General features: G+C 43.5%; 1 protein-coding gene across 1 annotated transcript in view; it reads left to right on the top strand.

Annotated features, from left to right (window-relative positions):
• Positions 1–4,810: 4,810 nt before the first annotated feature.
• The window catches only part of myo10 (myosin X), a 106,319-nt gene continuing 90,080 nt past the window's right edge, over positions 4,811–21,049 (top strand). Inside the window, exon 1 of the mRNA XM_047589775.1 lies at positions 4,811–5,280. Coding sequence (XP_047445731.1) covers positions 5,260–5,280 — 21 coding nt within the window. The 5' untranslated portion in view covers positions 4,811–5,259. The remainder of the gene's footprint in view (positions 5,281–21,049) is intronic.

The raw sequence follows: 21,049 nt of genomic DNA on the forward strand, positions 1-21,049 counted from the left end.
GTAGACCAGACTAGACTGGACGAGGTCAAAATTAACTTATAACTTAACCTCATTACTGGACTAAACTTAAGTAAACCTAGACTAGACTAGACTAAGCTAAACTAAGATAAGATAAGATAAGATAAGATAAGATAAGATAAGATAAGATAAGATAAACTATGCTATGCTATGCTAGACTAGATTTAGACAAACCTAAACAAAATTAATCCTAATTAAACTAAACTAGACTAGACTTGAGTTAGTTAAAGATAAACTAATCAAAACCCAAGCTAACCCAATCAAAACTAGACTAGATCAAAAATAACCAAATCTACTCTAAAAATGAACCTATAATTAAACTCCTTATTATTTCTAGGCTAAGCTAAGATTAACTTAACTTAACTTAACTTAACTTAACTTAACTTAACTTAACTTAACTTAACTTAACTTAACCTATGTGACCTAATTCCTTCTGGACTTCATACGTTTCCTCAGGAAAGGTTCAAGACTGTAGATAATTTTTAATATCTGTAGATAATTTTTAATAACGGTAGATCATGTGATAATATAATTGTCTGTGTTTTTTCTCTGTGTGTCTTTGAGGATCTGTTCGTAATAAAAGAGCTGATCCCCCCCCCAGCAGAGAAAAGCGTTTGTGGCATCGTCATTTGTCGGTAAATGCTTCAGATTTAGTTTGATAATCACAGGGAGTTATAATGAACCCTCTCTTTGTTATCTCTCATTCTGGAGTCCTTCAGAAAAGTTCAAGGAGTCCATGAAGAGGGCTTCAGGGCTGGAGGCTTCCTGATGAGGCTTCAAGGGTCCTGACAGATTTAGTCCCAGAATAGAATAGAATAGAATAGAATAGAATAGAATAGAATAGACCTTTATTCTAGGGTGATGAGCTGGAAAGAAAAACCCGGTTTGATGTATTAATCTTCCTCATCTCCTCCAGGTGTTGGAGGTTTTCAGTTTTTTCACTCTCTCCGTCTTTAACCTCAGATGAAATAAGTCTGATTTGGGATTTTTTTTTTTTCATGGCCGACAGAAATAAACTTCCCGGTTCTGTTATCTCACATCTTTAAGAGAAGTCTAAAAGAGCCACAGGAAATGTTTGTCTTCCTCATCCTGTGTTTGGGCGTTTGGATGTTTTAGAGACGTTGGCCCTGAATCAAATCAACAAGAGAAAACTGGCTCCTGTAATATTTAAAAATGAAACGATCAGTTTGATGTTTCTGCTCCATCACAGTGTCTGATCAGTTCTCAGACGCCTCAACACACACACACACACACACACACATACACACACACATTACTAAACTAAACTAAACTAAACTAAACTATAAATTGACTTGGAAACTAAACTTAAGTAAAATAAACTAGACTAGACTAGAATTGACTCGACTACACTAAAATAAACTAGGCCTAATTAAACTTAGACTATACTATAAATTAACCTGTTAACTAAACTAAACTAAACTAAACCAGACCACACTTGACTTGACTTGACTCAACTAGACTAGAATAAACTAGCCTAATTAAACCTAGACTATAAATGAATCTGAAAACTAGACTACCATTACTTTTAAACTAAACTAAACTATTCTAAACTAAACTAAACTAAATCAGACTAGACCTTCCTCGACTTGACTTGACCTGACTCGAGTCTTGACTAGACTAGACTAGAGTAAAATAAACTAGGCCTAATTAAACCTAGACTATAAGTTAACCTGTGAACTAAACTAAACTAAACTAAAGTAGATTTTTAGATGTACAGACACGACAAACTCCAACAAAAGCTTGTCGTTCATCCCAGTCAGTCCTCATGTTGGTCTTTGTGTTACATTCTGAATCTGATTGATTTCTGAAAGCCACGTAGAAGAGGCGTCCTGTGTCTTCAGCCAGCAGGCTGAGACCTGTAGATGTTACCTAACAGCGTCTAAGTGTTTCACTCAGGAGAAGGATCAGCCGTTCACTCAGAATCAGCAGCGACGCGTCGACGCCCCAAAAATACTTGACACTAAAGGTCGAAGCCGCGAGTTGAGCTTGGTCCACGTTAACGTGGGCGTGCTGAGGTGGACTGAGCTCATCGCCCTCCGTGAAATCAGTTCGACCCTGAGTGAGGAACCTCCGGGGCTCAGAGGTGGACGTCACTTCACCTCCGCCGTGGGTCAAAGGTCACTGAGGCGACACGTCGAGAAAACACCTCTGAGACAAATAACTGGAGCCAGAACAGATTAGTGTCAAAAGTAGATTTAAAATTCAAGCTGGAAATCATCCACTCCAGTCTTAACCGCTGGGCTCTCATTGGTTAAACATCCTCTAAGGTTTGAATACGCAGATTAACTCACAATTACCTTCTTCTGGTTTTAGGTAGGAACTCAAACCAGCGCCATAGCTCGCCCACTTTCTTTTCTGATCCTGAGTCTCTCCGTTGGGCCACCGTGGAGCAACTAAATGTCTCTGATTGGTTGGAGGACAATTCAGTTCAGTCACAGAAAAGCTCTCACTTATAAATCCTGTCCACACCCCCATCCCTCAGTAATCCTTCAAAACCCCTCTCACAGCTGAGTCCGACCCAACTCAGAGGACAGTGACTCCACGAGGCCTGAGGGAACCTCAGATTTAGTTTCTCCACGCCTAAACCGCTGTAGTTGGGACAACGCTGGTGTGATTTCCAAGGAACAAATTAAACATGAGGATCCAAGAGTTCCAGAATTGGCTCAGACCGGTTTCCCTGGATGTGCACCAGGTTTCTGTGAATAAGGGATCCTTTGTTGCAAAGCTGGACAGGTTCTAGTAGCTGGATCGGTTAAATCTGGCTTCATGCTGCGACAACACACCAGAGTAAAAAACACCACGGCGCGTTTGATCCTTTATTTCTTTATTTCTTTATTTATTTATTCTGAATCAGCTGTATTCAGACACCATCTTCCTCCAAATCAGTCACAGTATCTCCTCCTTCTTCTCACTGAAGGAACCCGTGACTTTATTTTTCCCGTGGTTCTCTCAGATTGTGTCTTTTATGAGCTGCTGAGAGTCACAGGATCCATCGCCACATGCAACATTGTGGGTTTTTTTTTTTTTTTTGGTGCTGCACAAACTCAAAACAGTCCTGGAGAAAACTGGAGAAATGAAAAAACAAAATAAAAAACAATCTGTAGCACCTCAGAAGCCTCGTGGATGGAAAGTGACGTTTGTCCCTTAAAGACTCATTTATGAAAATGTCCAAAGTGTGTTTCAGTGGATGGACACACGATTCACTGATTCACACTAAGTCACAGAAACATGTTGGATGCATGAAACTGGTTTTGATTTTTGGTTTTATTCATCATCATTCGTCACGTGGAAGTGTTTCTGGATGTCTGTGCCTGAACATAATCAGGATTTAAGATATTTGGAATTTATTTTGCACAGATGTTTTTCATCATGTTCAGCGCTGCTGTAACAGATGATTAGAAATTCTGTTTTCTTCTCAAAGTTTCACGATAGCTGGAAAACAATGATTCTGTGCGGCAGCGTTCATCTTTTTTTTTTTTAGATTTTAGTGTAAAATAACATCAATGAACGAGTTAAAGAACGAGTTAATATCTTGACCCAACTATCCAGAGACGGTTCTAGAGTCTCGAGGTAACAAAGCTAAAATAACTAAAGCGAAAGAACGAATGAAAAAAGCCGGTGGAAGATATTAAGGCTAGACTAGCAGGATTATGTTACTTATTTGTGTGAGGAGAAGAACTCTCCTACTGTCTTTGAAAACTTAAAAAGTTGCCACTGCTGCAGTTTAAAGTTTCTCCCTCTAGTGGCCTGGAGCAGGTGCCTGTTGATGAGCTGCGCCTCATTAACCTTCTCCACCAAAGCGCAACTGCACTTCTTTAAAATTTTTATTTGCTTACTCTTGTGTTCCTACAGGACGACTTCACTGGACGTTTGTTAAAGGCAACTGTCAATAACCACGATGTCACATCCTGCTTCTGTAGCATCACAAGACTAAAACAAAACTCCTCAGAAAAATGATCACTTCAAACGTCAGCGTTATATTAACATTATATTAACTACTTAAAATAACAGAAACCATATTTAGGGCTGAATCTACTGAAATCACATGTACTAATTTGGAATCCAGGATTTTGCGTGTGGGCTGGAACTATTTACTGAGACTGATTGCGTTGACGAGAGCAGTTGCAAACGGCCATATGTAGATACACTATTGGTGCAAACACAATATGACACTGAAGTTTTCTGCTGAAGAGGCAAATAAACACATTAGCTTGTGCTAAATTAATATATTTGCATTTTCGCACGCAAAGTTGCATGTAAATGCCCCATATTGCACAGTTTAGTTGACCCAAGTCCCACCCACTAACATGGAGGGGGCGGGGTTTATATGACCTATACTGGAGGCCAGCCACCAGGGGGAGCTCCACGTGTTATTATTATGTGTCCACTAACTTTCTATTGGCTTTCAGCGTTAGCTCATTTGCCATATGTCTTTGGACAGAGTCCATCCAGGGACAGAAGGACAAGCAGCGCGGTGTAAGATCCAGAGTAGAAATAAGTAAATATGGAAATAAAATGAAAGTTTAACACCACAGTCTCCTTAAAATCAGACCTTTTCTTTGTGCTTTTAACTCCCTGCAGTCACGATGTGAAGATGCTGAGGTCCCTGAGCTCCAGGGCCTTACCCCGACAGCAGGGGGAGCCAGAGAGGCAGCGGCTCCGGTGGGAGAGGGGGAGGAGGGGGGAGGAGGGGGAAGGAGGAGGGGGCGGGTCGAGGAGGCGGAGTTACGGATTATCGTGCCCACAGACAGAGAGAGAGTGAGTGAGTGAGTGAGTGAGCGCCTCCAAACTTTTTACCGGCGTCTCGGTTATTGGCTCGTCGCGCTGAGTTTGTAGCTGTTGCCCAAACAAAGCGAGCAGCGAGGCGGCGCACGGAGCGGACGGGACAGTGCGCACAGAGGGGCCCGGGCTCCTGGAGGAGAAGCCCCCAAAAGTTTGTTTTTAAAGGACTCCCGGTGTTTCTGCTGGAGGAGTAACCCAGGAAACAAAGGGTAAATCTATTACAGTAGCTCCACGCTGACTGACTGGCTGACTGACTGGCTGGCTGAGTGGGTGAGTGTCCTCCACGCTGCTGCAGACCTCCAGGAGGAAGATGATGCTCTGAAGCCGAACCCTTCTTCTCTGTATCTGCCTGGAATCCCACTAACAACACATGAGTTGGATTGACTGGACGCGCGGGTTCCACGCAGCAAATCCTGTGGGATTAAAATAACGAGGCCAATGGATAACTTCTTCACGGAGGTAAGCAGCAGCAGCAGCCGCCTCAGCTCTCACATCATCCACGCACCCTTCCTTCCAGCTGTTTGTTTGTTTGTTTGTTTGTTACCAGGCTCTTTAAAAGAAAAAAAAGTGTGCAGCACAAACACAACAATAAAATGCAGCAAAGTCGTGCAGAAAGTCACCAGAGCAAAAGGTGGAAATGTAAACTGCTCAAACTGTTCCTTGAACGCACCAGCCACAGTCAGTGGATCATAGGTATCACTGAAACATGGGCTCTGTGGTCAGAAGTGTGTGCGTGTGTGTGGGGGAGTTGGACTGAGTCCCAGTGGATCTCTGGTATTTCCGCACCTCTTTTTTTTCTGGTTTCCTCCAACATGAAAAAAACTCCTGTAAAGCTATTAATAGAAGTCTGGACCTGTGTCCCCAGGGAGCTTTTGATTGGCCGGCCACTTGATGAATGCTTGATGACAGAGGACAGATCTGAGACTTTACCCCCTCCTCCTCCTCCTCCTCCGGGATGCCCAGTCTGCATTAAACCTGCATTTAACTCAGAATTATTATCCAAAAGAAAAATAAAATAAAATAGAAGAGCAACGATTTTAGCATTTGTCTTCTCTTTAACCCTTTGACTGACATTTTAACCACATGGTTAATCTTTCTTTTGTAGTATATAAAATACAAAATGCTTCATTTCTCATTTTGTACCATTTTCTAGTCATTGCTGCTCATTCAGTTTGTAAGATACACAAATTTAGATATATATAAATATCTGAGCTGTGGCTTTTATGCTGAGATATAAGAATCTTGACCATATCTCCAAAATGACCAACATACAGCTTCAGTATTTAATTTGTATGAATCTATATAAACGTATGATATGTGAACACGGTTAATATGGATTAAAAATAAATGATGGTTAATCACGATTACTCATATTTCTAAAGACAAAAACGCTAAAAAACGCTTTTGTGATTTTAAACTAAACGTCTGTGTGTGTGAGGCTGTTTCCACAGACTGAAAGTTTTAAAATCCGAACCGTCTCATGTGGTTTGTGTGGAGTCGATTCATGCAGGAACCTGGGCTCAGGTCGGCTCAGTGCGTCGTACCAGCGCAGTGTTTCTGTGTAAACCTTCAGTGAGTCACGGCCAACGAGTTTTCATCTGTCAGCTTACGACACGGCGTCCACACCTCGGTGCGATGCCGTAATCACACCTGAGTCATTCCTGCTTCTTTCAGTCGTCACTGCTGCCGCTGACGTCTGACAGATAAGAGACACTGACACGCGTTTAAAACCGGTTTCTATTCAGCCGTGGTGCAACCGTTTTATTTAAATATATATGTGTGTATATGTACCAGGCTCTGCTTCCTGGTTGAAAGGCTGCTCCCTCATTGGCGCTGGTGCATTTTTTAAACTCCACCACGGCTCCGTTGGTACGAGAGGGCAAAGGTCACGACGCTCAGGCGGTGAAACAGCCTCTCTGAGGTTTAGGAGTTGTTATTTTTTTTTTCCTGTCCCTGCAGCAGATATGTGGCAGATCCCCCCCTCCCCTCACCCCCCACCCCGGCAGCACATCTGGCAGCTCAGGTCTCCCTGAAAAGTCTGAGAGAATAATTCTCAGCGCCAGGAGCAGGCAGCCGCTCACAATAGTCTCAAATATCGGGCCTGCCGGCTTTTCTATCTGCCAGCTAATCGCAGCTGGAACAAAGAGCCCAGTCTTTAAGGAAAAGGGCATTTGACGAGGAAGCGAAAACCAGCTTCGGTCGCCGCAAATGAAATCCAACAGTTTGAGCGGAGAGGAATGTGTTTGGGTTTATGATGGATGAAGACAGACAAAGAGACGCTGTTAATAAAGAGCCTCAGACCTTCTCTCGTCCTGTTTGGAGCCGTTAGGACGTCGGGTCGACTCCCTCAGTAAATTTACTGGGTTCAGACGAACGAGCTGCTCCTCCTTAACTGAGCAAACCCACAAAGCATCATGGGAACTTAGTAAATGTTCTCAACTGTTTGTCTTAACTCGGCGTTTTATGCACTGAACAGAGCAGCTGTATGAGTTCAGTCCTTCGTTTCAAAGTTTGATTCTCAATTCTAAGTTTAAACCTAAATTCTTTGGAATAATCTCAGGATTTCAAGTTAAATGCAGCTTTGGAGGATCTGCAACACGTCTGATATGTATTCATGTCAATAATGTTCGGGTTAGAAGATTTTAATCCCAGATTTCAACGTTTAAACGTAAATATAATCCTTAATTCATTGTAAATTTGAGTATAATCCCAAACTTCTGCTGTTTAGAATTCACTCACGTAATAATCTAAATATGAACCTTAATGTGTTCATGGTTTTGTGGTTTCCCTGCAGGGGTTTAAATCCCTAAATTGTAGTTTTTGTGAAGGTTTTGTGTTTAAACTCCAGTTTAATCCAGAGTATTTGAAAGGAGTCAAGAAGTTAGGAACCAATATTTAGGTTTATTTCACAAATACAAATGAGGTTAATCTTATTTAATCCTCATTCCCTGTTTGTATTTGTCCATAGTTTGGTGGTTTTAGGTTCATTTAAGCAGTGGAGCAAACAGGACGTCCAGTCTCTTATCTCAGAATCACCTTCGGTCACATGGTTGAAGGATGAAGGATATTTCAGCTGCAGAGCTTCAAAGAACCCGTTCAGCTGAACCAGAGAACGACCAAAGGAAACACTCTCCGCGTTAAACTCAGCAGGGTTAAAGAATGTGTTACTTCCAGCACCTGATGTCTGCAGCCGTTTAAAGAGGAAACTCACTTTTAAGATGAAGCCGCCGTCAGCTCTGTCATTCGCTTCTTATTGGTCCGTTTCTTTTGTTGTGAAGTTTTCACGAGGGGCCTCGCTTCTTAAACTGAATCCAGACACAGAGGAGCACATTGTCCCCAAGCTACGGGGACATGGACGTGTTGACAGTGACACATCCTCGGGCCGGAGCTTTCTCGTCTCTAATTACTGAGCTGCAGCCAAAACAGTCTGGACCAGAGTGGCTCTATAAATAGAATCCAAGCACAAATCCAGACGGGACTTTTTCAGCGCTTGGTCATTTTCGTGAAACGCGAATCGGACTTTCACTACTGTGACCAGGTTTTAGTCTGAAGGAGGAAGAAGCTGCTGAATATATAAAAATGGACCTTACTCTAGGATCAAAGCCCAAAGAAGTCCCAGTGTTAGGGACAGACTGTACGACGGGTCTATATTAGGCCTTTTAGTGCGTATTGGTTTCAGGCCAAACTGCTGTTTATGAAAATGAACTTGAATCCTGGCAGGTAATGGGGCCTAGTACAGTCTAAACTGACATCTAAAGCCTTCAAACCTCCAAATATATATGGATTCCTACACATTTTAGGGCTTTTTTGCAGAGTGGAAATACGCATAAAACTGTCTTTTGACAGTGAACGTGTTGGGTGAAAGACGAGCAGCTGCTGCAGGCAGGATGGGGCAGGTTTCATTCAGGTTTCATTCAGGTTTCACTGACAGACTGAGCGACGGCCTCGAGGCTGCAGAACAATCCTCCGCCTGTGTTTGTCTGCGATTGTCCGGCCCTTTTTATTTCTTTATGATATCCAGCGAGCAGCGGCCGGCCGTGGATCGGTTTGACCCGCAGTGCGTTTGAAGGCGGAGTGCTCGTGTTGACACAGTGGAGTCAGACGGTTCAGACGGTTACAGGGTTTGTTTTTATTTGAACTGGAGGCGAGGCAGTCTTCACCTGTCGGCCAATCAGACAGCAGCTCTGCCTTCAGGTGTGAGTTTGCAGTGATCGCAGTGGGAGTGGGTGAGTTTATTTAGCGACAGCAGAACTAAAGACATGAGCTGGACTCTGTGAAGGGGGGTAGTAATGACACAACTGGGTCTGCATTTTATGCATGAGGACATAAAATACATGTCCTGGTGTGGACACACTCAGGACATGAATCTGGTTTCACTCTACATTATGGGACGTGTTTCAGCTGATAAAGAGATAAAAATACCTCTGCATCATCTGGATAAACCAACAACCAGTCAGAGACATTTCATTGTAAACTCCAGAGTTTTATCCACTTATTGCATAGATACTTTGATTGGTCTTTGGCTCCGTTCAGACTTCACACTAACATCCGTCCTGGATAATCCGATCAGAAGTGGCTGGCTCGTGTGAACACACCCAGGACATGGACATAATTTGCAATTTGCAAGTTAATTTGGTATTTATTTGCAAGCCGCCCCGTGTGCAAACAGTAATTGGAAGGAATTAGAAGTAATATTTCGTTTATTATCACTTGTGATTAGTTGTTGTTGCATTAAATCAGTCGTACAGACACTGTTTTTCTACATACATTGAGTTTTTGAACTACAAGCCCATGTCACACTAAAAACAATAGCCATTAGCCGACGCATACTGTGTTTCCAATGGAGCGACTCCAGATAAACTTTCCACCACCGAACATTTGTAGTCTGGCGTCAAGGCTAGTCTGCAGACCGACCTGCCTATCATGAGCTTTTAGCCAGTTGTAAGATTGCATCTGATGTCCCATGTTGTTTGGTAAGAGCTCAGTTTCATAGAGATGAAACTTTCTCATTGTCTCCATGTATCTTCTAACTCTAACCCTAAATTCTCAAAAACAGCAACACAGGCATTCACGTTTTTATCTGAGGTTCCCTTTGCACGTGAGACTGAAACTGCATTTTTTTTTAAAAAAAACAAATGCAAATGTCCAAATGTTGTTCAGTGTCAACATGTGCTACTTGTTTTCTAATTTCTGTCACTTCCTCGCTTTGTGTTTGCAGTAGCGCCTGGAAAACACTCCCAGCGCTTTGAGTTGTAATCCCTGATGATGAGTCTGTGCTTTCTCTTCACTCCACATAAGAGTTAGTGTACTATGTTCTCCACATGTGTCCACACACTCACTTCACAGGAGTCCTCGTAGTGACGTTGAACACCAGGTTTGAAACGTCCCAGATTCGGTCATTTCAGCCACGTTTGTCGATGTGCTGGTGGGAACGTCCTGGTTTGTAGACGTCCTGGTTTATAGAGCTGTGTTGCAATTATTCACAATTCTGTTGAAAAATGATCCCTGGAAGACAAATTATCAGAACATGAAGCCTCGTGATTGGTCAGTAACGAGCTCCTGGAATCCGTTCCACGTTTTCAACCCGGTAGTTAAACTTTGCCAACACTCTGCCATTTCTTCTCCTCCCACGAGCCTGCGTTTCTCATCGAAGCCACAAAAAGTAACAGCCCAATCATGGACGTTAATAGGCTCACCACAACAAACCAGAAGGCCCCGCCCACTTTATGGTGTTTTCCCTTTAATGATGATTTCAACCGGCAGAGCCACGCCGCTGCTCCTCTTCCCTCCCCTTGCTCCTCCTTGGCTTGTTTAAAGCTGAAACCTGACGCCTGCTGAGCAGCCAGAAGGAACGGAGAGGAATTTAAACGGCTTGCAGATTGGACGGCCCTAACCCCAACCCTCCCCGCTCCCTCACGGGACAACTGTGTCGAACGTGCAGCTGGATTCCTGCTCGCTCTGCAGCTTTTGTGTGTCTTGGGTCACCTTGACAAGCGACCAGTTAGAGTCGGAGGAATTTGGGACGCAAATAACCGGCATGACTCCGGGATATCCCCCAACAGTCTGTACAGACAAAAGTATGTAGACACATGCAGTAACTTAAACAAGATCACCGTCCTCACTGCACAGAGCTTCTCACTGGAGTAGAACTGAAGCAAGTGAGGACTTAGAGCATGAAGTAGACCTGCCCTGATCCCAAACTCTGCCAGTGTTGCAGTGACGCCTATTCGCCTTCAAACCTCTGGTTAAGTTTGGAACTAAAAATATTCCTTCCAGAAATATTGTGTCGGTGTCTGATTTCTTACATCATTTCATTGAAATAAAATAAGACAGCCCAGCTTGGCTGCTGGCTCCCCCAGCGCTGCTAAAATAACACCTTCCCAGGGAAACTCTGGACACGAGCCAGAGCCGCCTGCTCTCCATCTTCAACCGGTTTGGCTGCTTCAAGCCGCCGGTCAGAGGGGCAGAGGGGCGACGGCGACTGTGGGAAATCAAACAAAGTCTCAGGCCTTCAGCTCCAGACCCACAGCCCAGACGAGAACCTGTTTGTTTTTATTCCCTCCACTGGCTGTGGCTGTGAGAGCGTTTTAAAAAGGGGGAAAAAAAAATTCCAAAATTCAAACTTGGATCATTTTAATTAGCTGCTTGTCAAGCATGGCGTTTGACTTAGACTGGAAGACTTGTAAGATATTTCTCTGTGGCTAAACTCCACCAGGAACTAAGATCTTTGAGTATTCCTGTTTGCATTTCTACTGCATTTACAAATAAATCCATTAAAAAACACTTCAAATGCAAGTAGGGGTTCAGAGTTTCTTGAATTGTTCCACAGTTCTGGACTCACCATCTAATTTCATGGAAACCTTCCTAAAATGAGCTGAAATTGAATCTGCAAAAGCATTTTGATCATCTTAGTTGAATTCTCATGCATGCACTTCTTTATAGCTCTTCATACTCGTGTTTGGATGCTGCATGGATACTCTTCTTCTTCTTTTCTTCCTGAACTGAATGACATTCAATATAACTGATTAATTTCAGCTTTTGATGCACCAGCCTTAGTGTTTGCAGGATTACTTACTGAGCTGAAACAAAGGAAAAAGCACAATCTCTAATCACCAACTGAAACTGACTGATGATGGTTATATTAGGTATAAATCATCTTTTATTTTGAATCAGACCTGATCAGCTGTTTGCAGAACATTTCTGCTATTTCAGTTTTCTCGTGCAGTGAATTTCTGGGAGTATATGCAGACGTCCTGGATGCCAGAGCCATAAAGAGATCTGTAGTATGTTGACAGCCATCAGCCTATAACCCTAACGTCCTCCTCCTCGTGCTCCATCCACCTTCTGTGGGATTAGTTCCTTTAAGATAAGAACCAATTTTTGACTTCATCTCCATAAAAACAATGTCCTTGAAGTTTTTTTTTTCTAGGCTAATCCACGATTTAGATGCCACAATAGCAGCCGTGCGTCTGTAGATCCGTGTTTATTGCTGCTAAGAGGCCGTCGTGGTCGACAAGGTCAGCCGTGGTGTGGTTCAGACGGGTTGGGTGGGGGTTGGCGGGGGGTGGTTGAGGCTAAGGTTAATCTCTCACCCTCATGTTTTGAGGATAAGGACTCAAGGATTAGCATCATGTGTTTTATCTTCTTTAACCTGTTTAGGCTCAGTCACAGATTCAGGTGACTTTGACCCAAAATAATGATTGCTCCATTTTATGGCCAGACTCTGCCCTTTGTTTTATATTTTTTATTCTTCCCGCGTTGCATTCGGTCCTCAGTTCAACTGTTTCGTTATTGGCTGTAATTTTGCAGGCAAAAACAAAAGTAACTGAATGAAAAGTGGAGCACTGCTGGGATTTATTGGTGTTCTGTGAATTTTGGAGCAATGTTGACAATGAAATGCAGATCATTTACACGGTTGAAGCTCTAATCAGAAAAAAAACACAATTAAAAGCATGAATGTGAGTGCATGAGTGACTTGCACAAATCCTGGTAAACCAGCAGTTCTTCACCACAGTAAATCTCTTCATCCCTTCATCCTCTGGCTCCATTAATAACTCTTTATTTCTTCTCCTTCACCTTCCTCTGCCCTTTGCTCCGTCCTCCTCTTCCCTTCCTCCTATGGCTTTATATATTAAGTCCCGACTTCCTGCCGGATATCTCAAACATTCCTCTGGATCCTGACACTTCCTAACCTCTCACTGCGTCCAACTCCCTCCACATGTGTCCGTTTGAACCTGGTGTGTGTGTGTTGATAACAGCGCGCACAGTCCATTTGGAAAGAAGTAGCTCCTGATGTAAACTCTGTATCAGATGGTTGGAATAAATCCATGCGAGCTAAGAACATGGAGGTAGAAAAACAAAGATGAACCAAGCTGGAGTCCGTGCAGACAGCAGCTCTGGAGACGCGTTTCACCCTAAACCAGTCAGGTGTTCCCAGGCTGTGTAGATTCACATTTTGCTTCTCTTGATGTTCGATTGTGTAATAAAGCAGAAACTCCATTAAGATGATGTTAAAATCCGTCAGTCCTGTGTCGCCGTGGTAACGCAGGAGGCCGTGCATCGCTGCAGCATCAGAGGTCATTTCTTGGTTGAGTGGCTTCAGAGGGCAGTGTTTAAAAAAAAAAAAAAGGGATAATGTGGTGAAATGAATCCGGGATGCTCTTCTGACACTAATCCCTCAGTGTCCCGCTGAGTCCAGGTTCCCCGCTGATTAAAACTAGTCAATTAAAACCAGGGGTGGAACATTCAGGGTTCAACTCACTGTACATTACAGAAAGTCCTTCTGTAACACATGCTTTATATTTCTCCCCCTTCTGCTAGCTCTGTACTATACACCAATCAGCCATAACATTATGACCTAATGTTGTGGTGATTCACCAGAGAATGGACATGGGCCTTCTGAGGGTGTTGGATGTTGTTAGTGGGGGGGTCTTTGAGGGGAGGGTCCTGTGTGCATCGTCCCACAGATACTTGATCAGTTTGGGATGCATTTGGAGTTTTTGGAATTTTGAATTTGGAGGCCAGCTCAACACCTTGTGCTGTTCTTCATGTTTTTCTGAGTTGTTCCTAAAGCGTTTTTTTGTGTGTGTCTGGCTGCATCCTGCTGGAGTGTCATTGCTATGGGGTGGGGGAGTTTGGTCTGGTCTGGTCTGGTCTAGGTGGGTGCTACATGTTTAAGTAACAGCCACATGAATGAATTCCAGGTCCAAAAGTTTTCCAGCAGAACATTAAATTGTCACAAGATGGTTTAAATGTTCTTTACTTCTCCTGTCAGTGGTCATAATGTTGTGGCTGATCCTTGTATGTGGACACCACCTCTGTAAATCAAAGTCGATCAGCTGAACGAATGATCAAATGTTGGTATAATCAGTGAAAGCGGTCCCAGTGAGCCAGACAGGTACAGGTGTGTGGTTGACGTTACGAGCTTGTTTTGTAGTCTGGTCTGGACAGATGCTGGGTCTTTAATTTATGAGTCGCACACACCCTCCGGCGCTTTATGCTTTTATGAACATAGCATTGAACTCCCCACACACCCATTCAGAACATCACCTGCTGACAAACCGCTGTAATAACTTCACAGGAACACCTGTAGCAAGGAAGCCATTTTTTCATTTGTTCCATTGATCGTGGCTGTTATGGCTGTTTGGAGTCAGCGTAGAGAGCTAAGCTAAATGCTAAACGTCACTGATGTTTCTTAGATACGAAATAAAGAACATTCCATTGCTTTGATTGTTTTCTGACCAGACTAAATCACTCTGATTCGGGGAATTATTCCTGTTCAGCTCGTCCTTACCGTGACCATCACGCGAACCGTTTTGTGACTGATGGGAATTGTGCAAATAATTGTGTTTCAGTAAATAACTGGATGAAAAGAGGAGCATTCCCGGCATTTATTGCTGCTCTGTGGTTCATGTAACAATGCTGAGAATGAAACGCACATCATTAAAGGGACTTTAGAGGATTTTACTTGCATGAAAACAGAAAGCAGCAGTGGCCGAGCTGCCTCTTTCTGTCCAGTCCCCCTTTGACCCAGTACTAGTCCCATGAACGACATTCAGAAGTCCAGTTTGAACATGGCTGATTTGATTCTGCTTGTACTGATGTGATGAGGACTTCTCAACGTCCCCAGCACCCCAGGGCCGTGATGTGAGCCGCTTCGCTCTGTTTTTGGTGTCCCTGTTTGCTTTAAACCTTTTAACTGTCCCCATGGTATCGTGTCTTCAGACCAAATATTTGTTGAGACTCTCTGAGGGTAACTATCTGCTCGGAGCATCACCTCCACCAACAGGAACACTGAACCGGTGTAACAGCTGGCTGGCAGGTGGCATAACATATCTGAAAGCAATCATGAATTTTCCATTGTTGGACGTTAATTGCAGAATGAGCTACTACTTAAATAAAAGAACCTGATCTTCTAATGCAGCTGGACAACACAATGCCCCCTTAGATAACAGAACCTTCCTTATAACAATTTGAACATATGAACGCTGTTATGGAAATGTTACCTCCGACACATGGAGTCCTGCAGCTTCTGATCTGATCTGAGGAAGGAGGAGTAGGAGGGGGGTTATCTGATCCTGCTCTGAGCTGAATGCAGCTTCCTGGAACCCTCCATCCACACAAACACACACAACACAAGGCTGTGCACAAGCCTAAAAGCAAAAAACAAACATCCATTTCCACTAATTAGCTGCTTCCCATGCGATCCGGTTACTGTGTGAGAGAGCGGGACCTACGCGACCGCAGCGTTTTTTATGTTCGAGCTTTTGGGTGCGGCTGAAAAGTTCGGTTCATTAGGGATCTGATTTGATGCAGCTGATTGATTTTCCTATGCAGCTCGGAGCCAAAAAGACAATCAGATCGGGTCCCTTCTGCAGACGTGGTCCTGATTTCTGAAGCCCATTAAGACACGTTGCCTTGGAGTCAGAGCGTTTACATGCAGCTTAATGGAGCTTTGCTCAACATTCGTCTTTCTGAATGTGGCCCAGTTTACATGCAACGGAGCAATGGAATAAATGACGGGAACATGTCGTCCTCCTCCGCACTAGGTGGCAGTTGACCTATTACATCATATAATAAAGAACTGGAGCCGTTCATGTGGCAGACCGACATTTCAAACAACAACAAGATGGATAATAGTTTTTAATCTGGTGCTACTTAAGGCCCAGATAAGATGGTGCTATCCCTCAGGTGGTTCCTTCTTCTTCTGTGACCATCTTTCTTGGATGTTTTTGTTCTGGGGTCCTTCACCAGAAAAAAATGATTGATTTCCAATCTTATTATGGGTGTTTCAGTCAGATAACGCGTTTACTTAAGTTGTCCAGTTAAAATCAGATTAAGGCAATAATTCGTTTTTGTCACGTGCATGTAAACGTACTGAGTGACGAGACATGACTTTGAGGATAAGTCCAATCCCAGACACTTAAAGACCAACTGTGTGTTCTAGTATTAAAAATGCTTAATTACAAATTCCTCTCTAAAGACTGAGATCAGAGGCTCCTTCTTCTCCACTGAAACGTCAGTAGACCAAACAGTCTGATCCACAGAGTTCACCTACGAGTTGTGAGTAATTTGTACCTACCCACTACCCAGTAATTGCAACAGTCGCACCCTTTAGAGAAAACTAATCTGGTTATTTGCACAAGACGCTTGGAGCTTTAGTAGACTAGAGTTGCCTTTACGTTCAACTGCGTTCAGCTGCAAGAATATGCTAGTAGAGAGTAGCCGTAAAATGAATCTGAACCTCAACCTTTCAGCCAGTGAGGATGAGTTTCCTGAGTCGTGGAAAGTTTGAGCATCAGCATCAGGTTGGAGGATTAGCAGTCATTTAGCTGTCATTTGCTCGGCCTGTTGCGGTTTGAGGGAAGCGTGGTTTGAACTCTGGAGGCCTTCAGCTCGGTCCAAACGATTCTCCAACTGGAAGCTACTACTCTGTTGATGTGCTGTAGCTCTTCAACCAACCAAGAAAATTAAGGCTTATTTAGCCAATGATTCCCCACACATTTATGTTTTTTTTTCTTCCTATGAGTCTTTGATTTTTAACAAGCAGAACAGACAAAAGGCATTCATGTATTATTATTTTTACCAACATTAAATCGTGTCTCCATTAAGGGTGTGTCCACAGTCAGAGGGTCTTTCAACGAGCCCCAAAAGTTCTGCTTGGTTGTAGAGAGTCCAGGTTTCTCCTCCGTTTTGATTCTGAGTTTTTCGCAGCCCAGAGAATCATTTCCTCATTAAACTGTGTGAAGTACGGGGACATAAACACACTCTGGCGTGAGATGATAAAAAAAAGCCTTAAAGTTTGTTTACACATGCACTGAGAAGTAATTCCTCTTTCTATCCCCTTCTTTGCCACTTAACCCAGACCTTCACCGGCCAAGCCGCCAGAGCCATAGATTGTCTTTGCGAGTGCACTCAGAGACTTGAGCGTTTTCCAAAAAACCCATAAAGTCATTAGAGGAGGTTAAAAGCTCAGAGGGTTGATGCGTGTCCCAGCATCAGGCCTTTCTCACTGTGAAACTGAGCAGACACGAGGAAGCGGAATAAACAAGGTTATCTCTGCCGTTCACTAGGTCAAACGGCCTGAAGGGGATTTTATACCTGAAGATCAAGGCATGTTTTCTGAAATCAGATCTTTACACGAGACTCCGATAAAGAACATTTGGCACAATCTCTGTTAAGCAGTTAAACGCTCTCTGAAGTCACATAGCAGCCACTTACAGCTCAATTATATCTGGTGGGACCAGAACGTAAGTTTGATTTGATTCACATTAGGACGGCCAGATACAATTTTTATTTTCCGCATAACTTTCTCACAATCTTATTGAAATCACAGTAAATTAGACATAGACTTTATTGAAGGGAAATTGCACAGGGGACAGTAACTCAATTGCATATTTTAAAAAAATAAATAAAAAACACTAGTAAACTGCTAGTATAAAGAAAATATGTGTGAGATGGTTAAAAAAAGTAAATGAATAAATAAAAATATACTTTTTGACTTGTATAGAACCTGTTTAATTATATCCAGGTTTAAAGTCATGCAGAATTAACGCTGTGGCTGCTTTGAGCCGCAGCGCTATAAGCTATTAGCTTCACGTTGTTGACCCTTTTTGAGCTAGCAGGGATTAAGGCCACGTCCACAAACTTTTTTTCTCTGGTTATTCTTGGCGCCATTTCGTGTATTTCTCCATAAAGATGGATCCATTGCAAAACTGCATCTAGAAAGGCTGTAGTTCGTATCCTATCCCAAGCCTATGGGGGGCGCTGTTTCATTCAGAGACGTCAGGGGCTAGAGGGGCGAGGGGTGGGGTTTGTCCTATCAGGCGTCCACCCAAATGGGGGGAAAAAAAGGAACTGGGCAGGCTGTAAATTTGTCTCTTTCACCCTGAAACCTGGATTCAAAAAGGTTCTAGTCACCGAAAATGAGACACCAAGATGGAGACGACCGGAGACGCCACACTGAGCTTCAAAACCCTTCTTCAGGGTTTGAACCTACAGCGTGATTGTAGGCCACTTGCTTTATTGCACATCCCATTGAACCAAGGCTATGGAGTCTCATGGACCTGTAGTAGGAACTCCAGGAAACTTGAGCTGCTCCATAACTAAACTTTATAAATGCTGCTCAGTTGATGAGCTGCAAGTTTAGCGGTGTGACCACTTCACAATAAACCATTCCACGTGGGCTGTTAAAACAGTTCTCATATAGGAGACAGTTTCCTGTCAATGCCTTGTGTTTGCAAAGAATGAGAGACTCAGGAGAAGCAGGAATGTTTAATAATTAAAACTAACGGCGCTTTAATGTGCCACCACGTCTGCTCTTTTAAAAGTCTGCACATGTTTCCAGGTCACGGTGAACTTCTGCTTTAATTCGAGCAGCTACACGTGGGTTTCAGCGGTACAACTGCAGGATTTTCTTTTTCCTACAACAAGGCGTCTGTTGTTTGTCCCTGAAGAAAGGCAGAGAGGGGAAGACAGTATTTATATTCCCTCTGCCAGGCGACCACAGCTGGGCAACACATGGCAACCCCCGGCCCTCGACTGCCAGTCTTCAACACAACACAAACCTACACATCCTGCACGCACACTCCCTGAACACACACTTCACAATGCATGTAATTGTGAGTGTTTGCATGTTCACTTTTTACACCGGTCTCACTTTCACACACTTGTACAAACAATGGCTTCGACATGTGCAAATGACTCTGGCGCACACATACACAGAGCGAGGGAAAGTAGGTCAGGTGGGCTTTAGCCGAGGGAGTTTGGCCATTTCCCCCTTTTTGTGGCCTAAGTGGTCTTCAGTAGTGGAAACCCTGTTAGTTCAGCTTCAGGTCATTGTTGATCCTGAGGCTGAATCCATGCATCTTGCAAAGAGTCTTCTGCAAGCTTTCAGCTTCCTTGGAATTCAGAATTCCTCCGATCACGTGAGTCTGATTTGGTTTGTTCTCCCCAGACGGCAGCGGAGACGAACGGCTTCTCATGTTCGAGATGACTAATGAATCACGAGCAGGACGTTTGCTCGAATCAGAAACAAGTCCACTGAATCTCTGCTCAAGTTTCATGTGCTCAAATACGTCCTGGCATCTGTTTTTAACTTTTTATACCATTCATAAAAAGTACAAATTCAGCAGGACGCTTTTTGTGGACGGCCTCTCGCTGGCATCTCCCTGACTAACGGAGTGAGAACTGGAACATAAAATGGCTTTACTGAATCGAGAAGCGGGTTTCCTGGGGTCTGGAGTGGCATCGTGAAATCGGGAAGGTATAACCTGCAGTGCTCTAAGCAGACGGAGACGTACATGCTGGTGATGTTCATCCTTTGTGTTTGGATAAACACAGCGATGTTGGCCCAGCCAGTCCCTGTGTTTATTTGAACTTTCACGAGGCGTTTAACAGGTGATGTGTTCAGTGACATGTTAGTGGTGTTGTCGTGCGTCGCCCATTGTCTGCAGTAATGCTGTGGTTGGTTTCATTCCTGTGAAAGCCTCTTTATTTTGGCTCCATCTTCTGTCCGACCCAATAAACCAGCCAATAAAGTTCTGAAATTCCCGGATATTGTTCCTGAATGATTTGCAGTGATTACGAGGTTCAGCTGCCAGTGCCATGTTAAAAAACTAAAGCATGCATCAGAGCTTTACTTAAACTTATTTCTGGTTCCCCTGAGAATTAGTCTGAATATTTCTCTCATTGTTCAAGTTCAATGGAACTTTGGGAGCAAACTAATTCTTGTGTGGAGGCTTTAAGGCAGGAGTCGGGCCCTAGAGTCGTGAGCTTTGTCAAACTAGTTTTTCCTGTGTGTCCCGGGACGTTGGCATTAGTCGAGACCCCTATCGACAAAGTTGTTGAGAAAGATCTCTCTGATTGGCTGTTGACCTTAGAGAAGCTGTGCATGAGAGGAAACAAAACAAGGACTGAACTGCATTAGTAATAATGGTGATGCATTGGTTTTATATTTATATATATAATATATATTATATATTTGGTTTTACATTAAAAGCTCAAAGCACTTACAAATGAATGCATTATTCATTCACTCAAACAATCACACCCTGGTGGTGGTGGTGGTGGTAAACTACCTCGGTAGTCACAGCTGCCCTGGGGCAGGTTGACGGAAACATCTCTGACCTCCACTAAACATCATTCACTCACAATCATACACCAGTTTTGGTTTTTGGATGACGGCTATACCTCCTGAGCTGCTGCCGCCGCTCTACTGCAGGACATACGTATCTTTCACCCGTGCCATTTCCACTTGTGTGCTCGTCAGTTCGGTTCACTCTGTAACAACTCCACCCAAACACTGGTTGGCACTTTCACCGAAATTTTGCCAAAGACGACACACAAATGGTCGTATCTCTGAACCCCCTCCGTTAGCCTTTCCTCCGGACGTTCCATTGGAATTTGCGGAGATGGAGAAGCAGCCAGAAACACCAAAGATTCAAACGGACACAGAAGCCTAAACCTCCCGTTAGCTGCAGCTCCATCCGTTGCCTCCTAACCTCCATAGCAGCTCTCACCCTGTCTGCTGCAGAATGCATGAACCAGCTGTTGGCTGTTGTTTTTGTGTTCAAGTGCAACTTCTTGGATCACACGCCTGAGGTGACGTCAAGTCAGCCTTCATGTTTCTGTCAGCTTAGTTCTTAACTCAAATCCCGTTATTTATGAGAAATAATTCCAAATACAATCCATCACATCCACTACATCAAACACTAGGCACAGGAGCTCA

This window comes from Mugil cephalus, chromosome 7 (genome assembly GCF_022458985.1).
Source record: "Mugil cephalus isolate CIBA_MC_2020 chromosome 7, CIBA_Mcephalus_1.1, whole genome shotgun sequence".
NCBI lineage: Eukaryota > Metazoa > Chordata > Actinopteri > Mugiliformes > Mugilidae > Mugil > Mugil cephalus.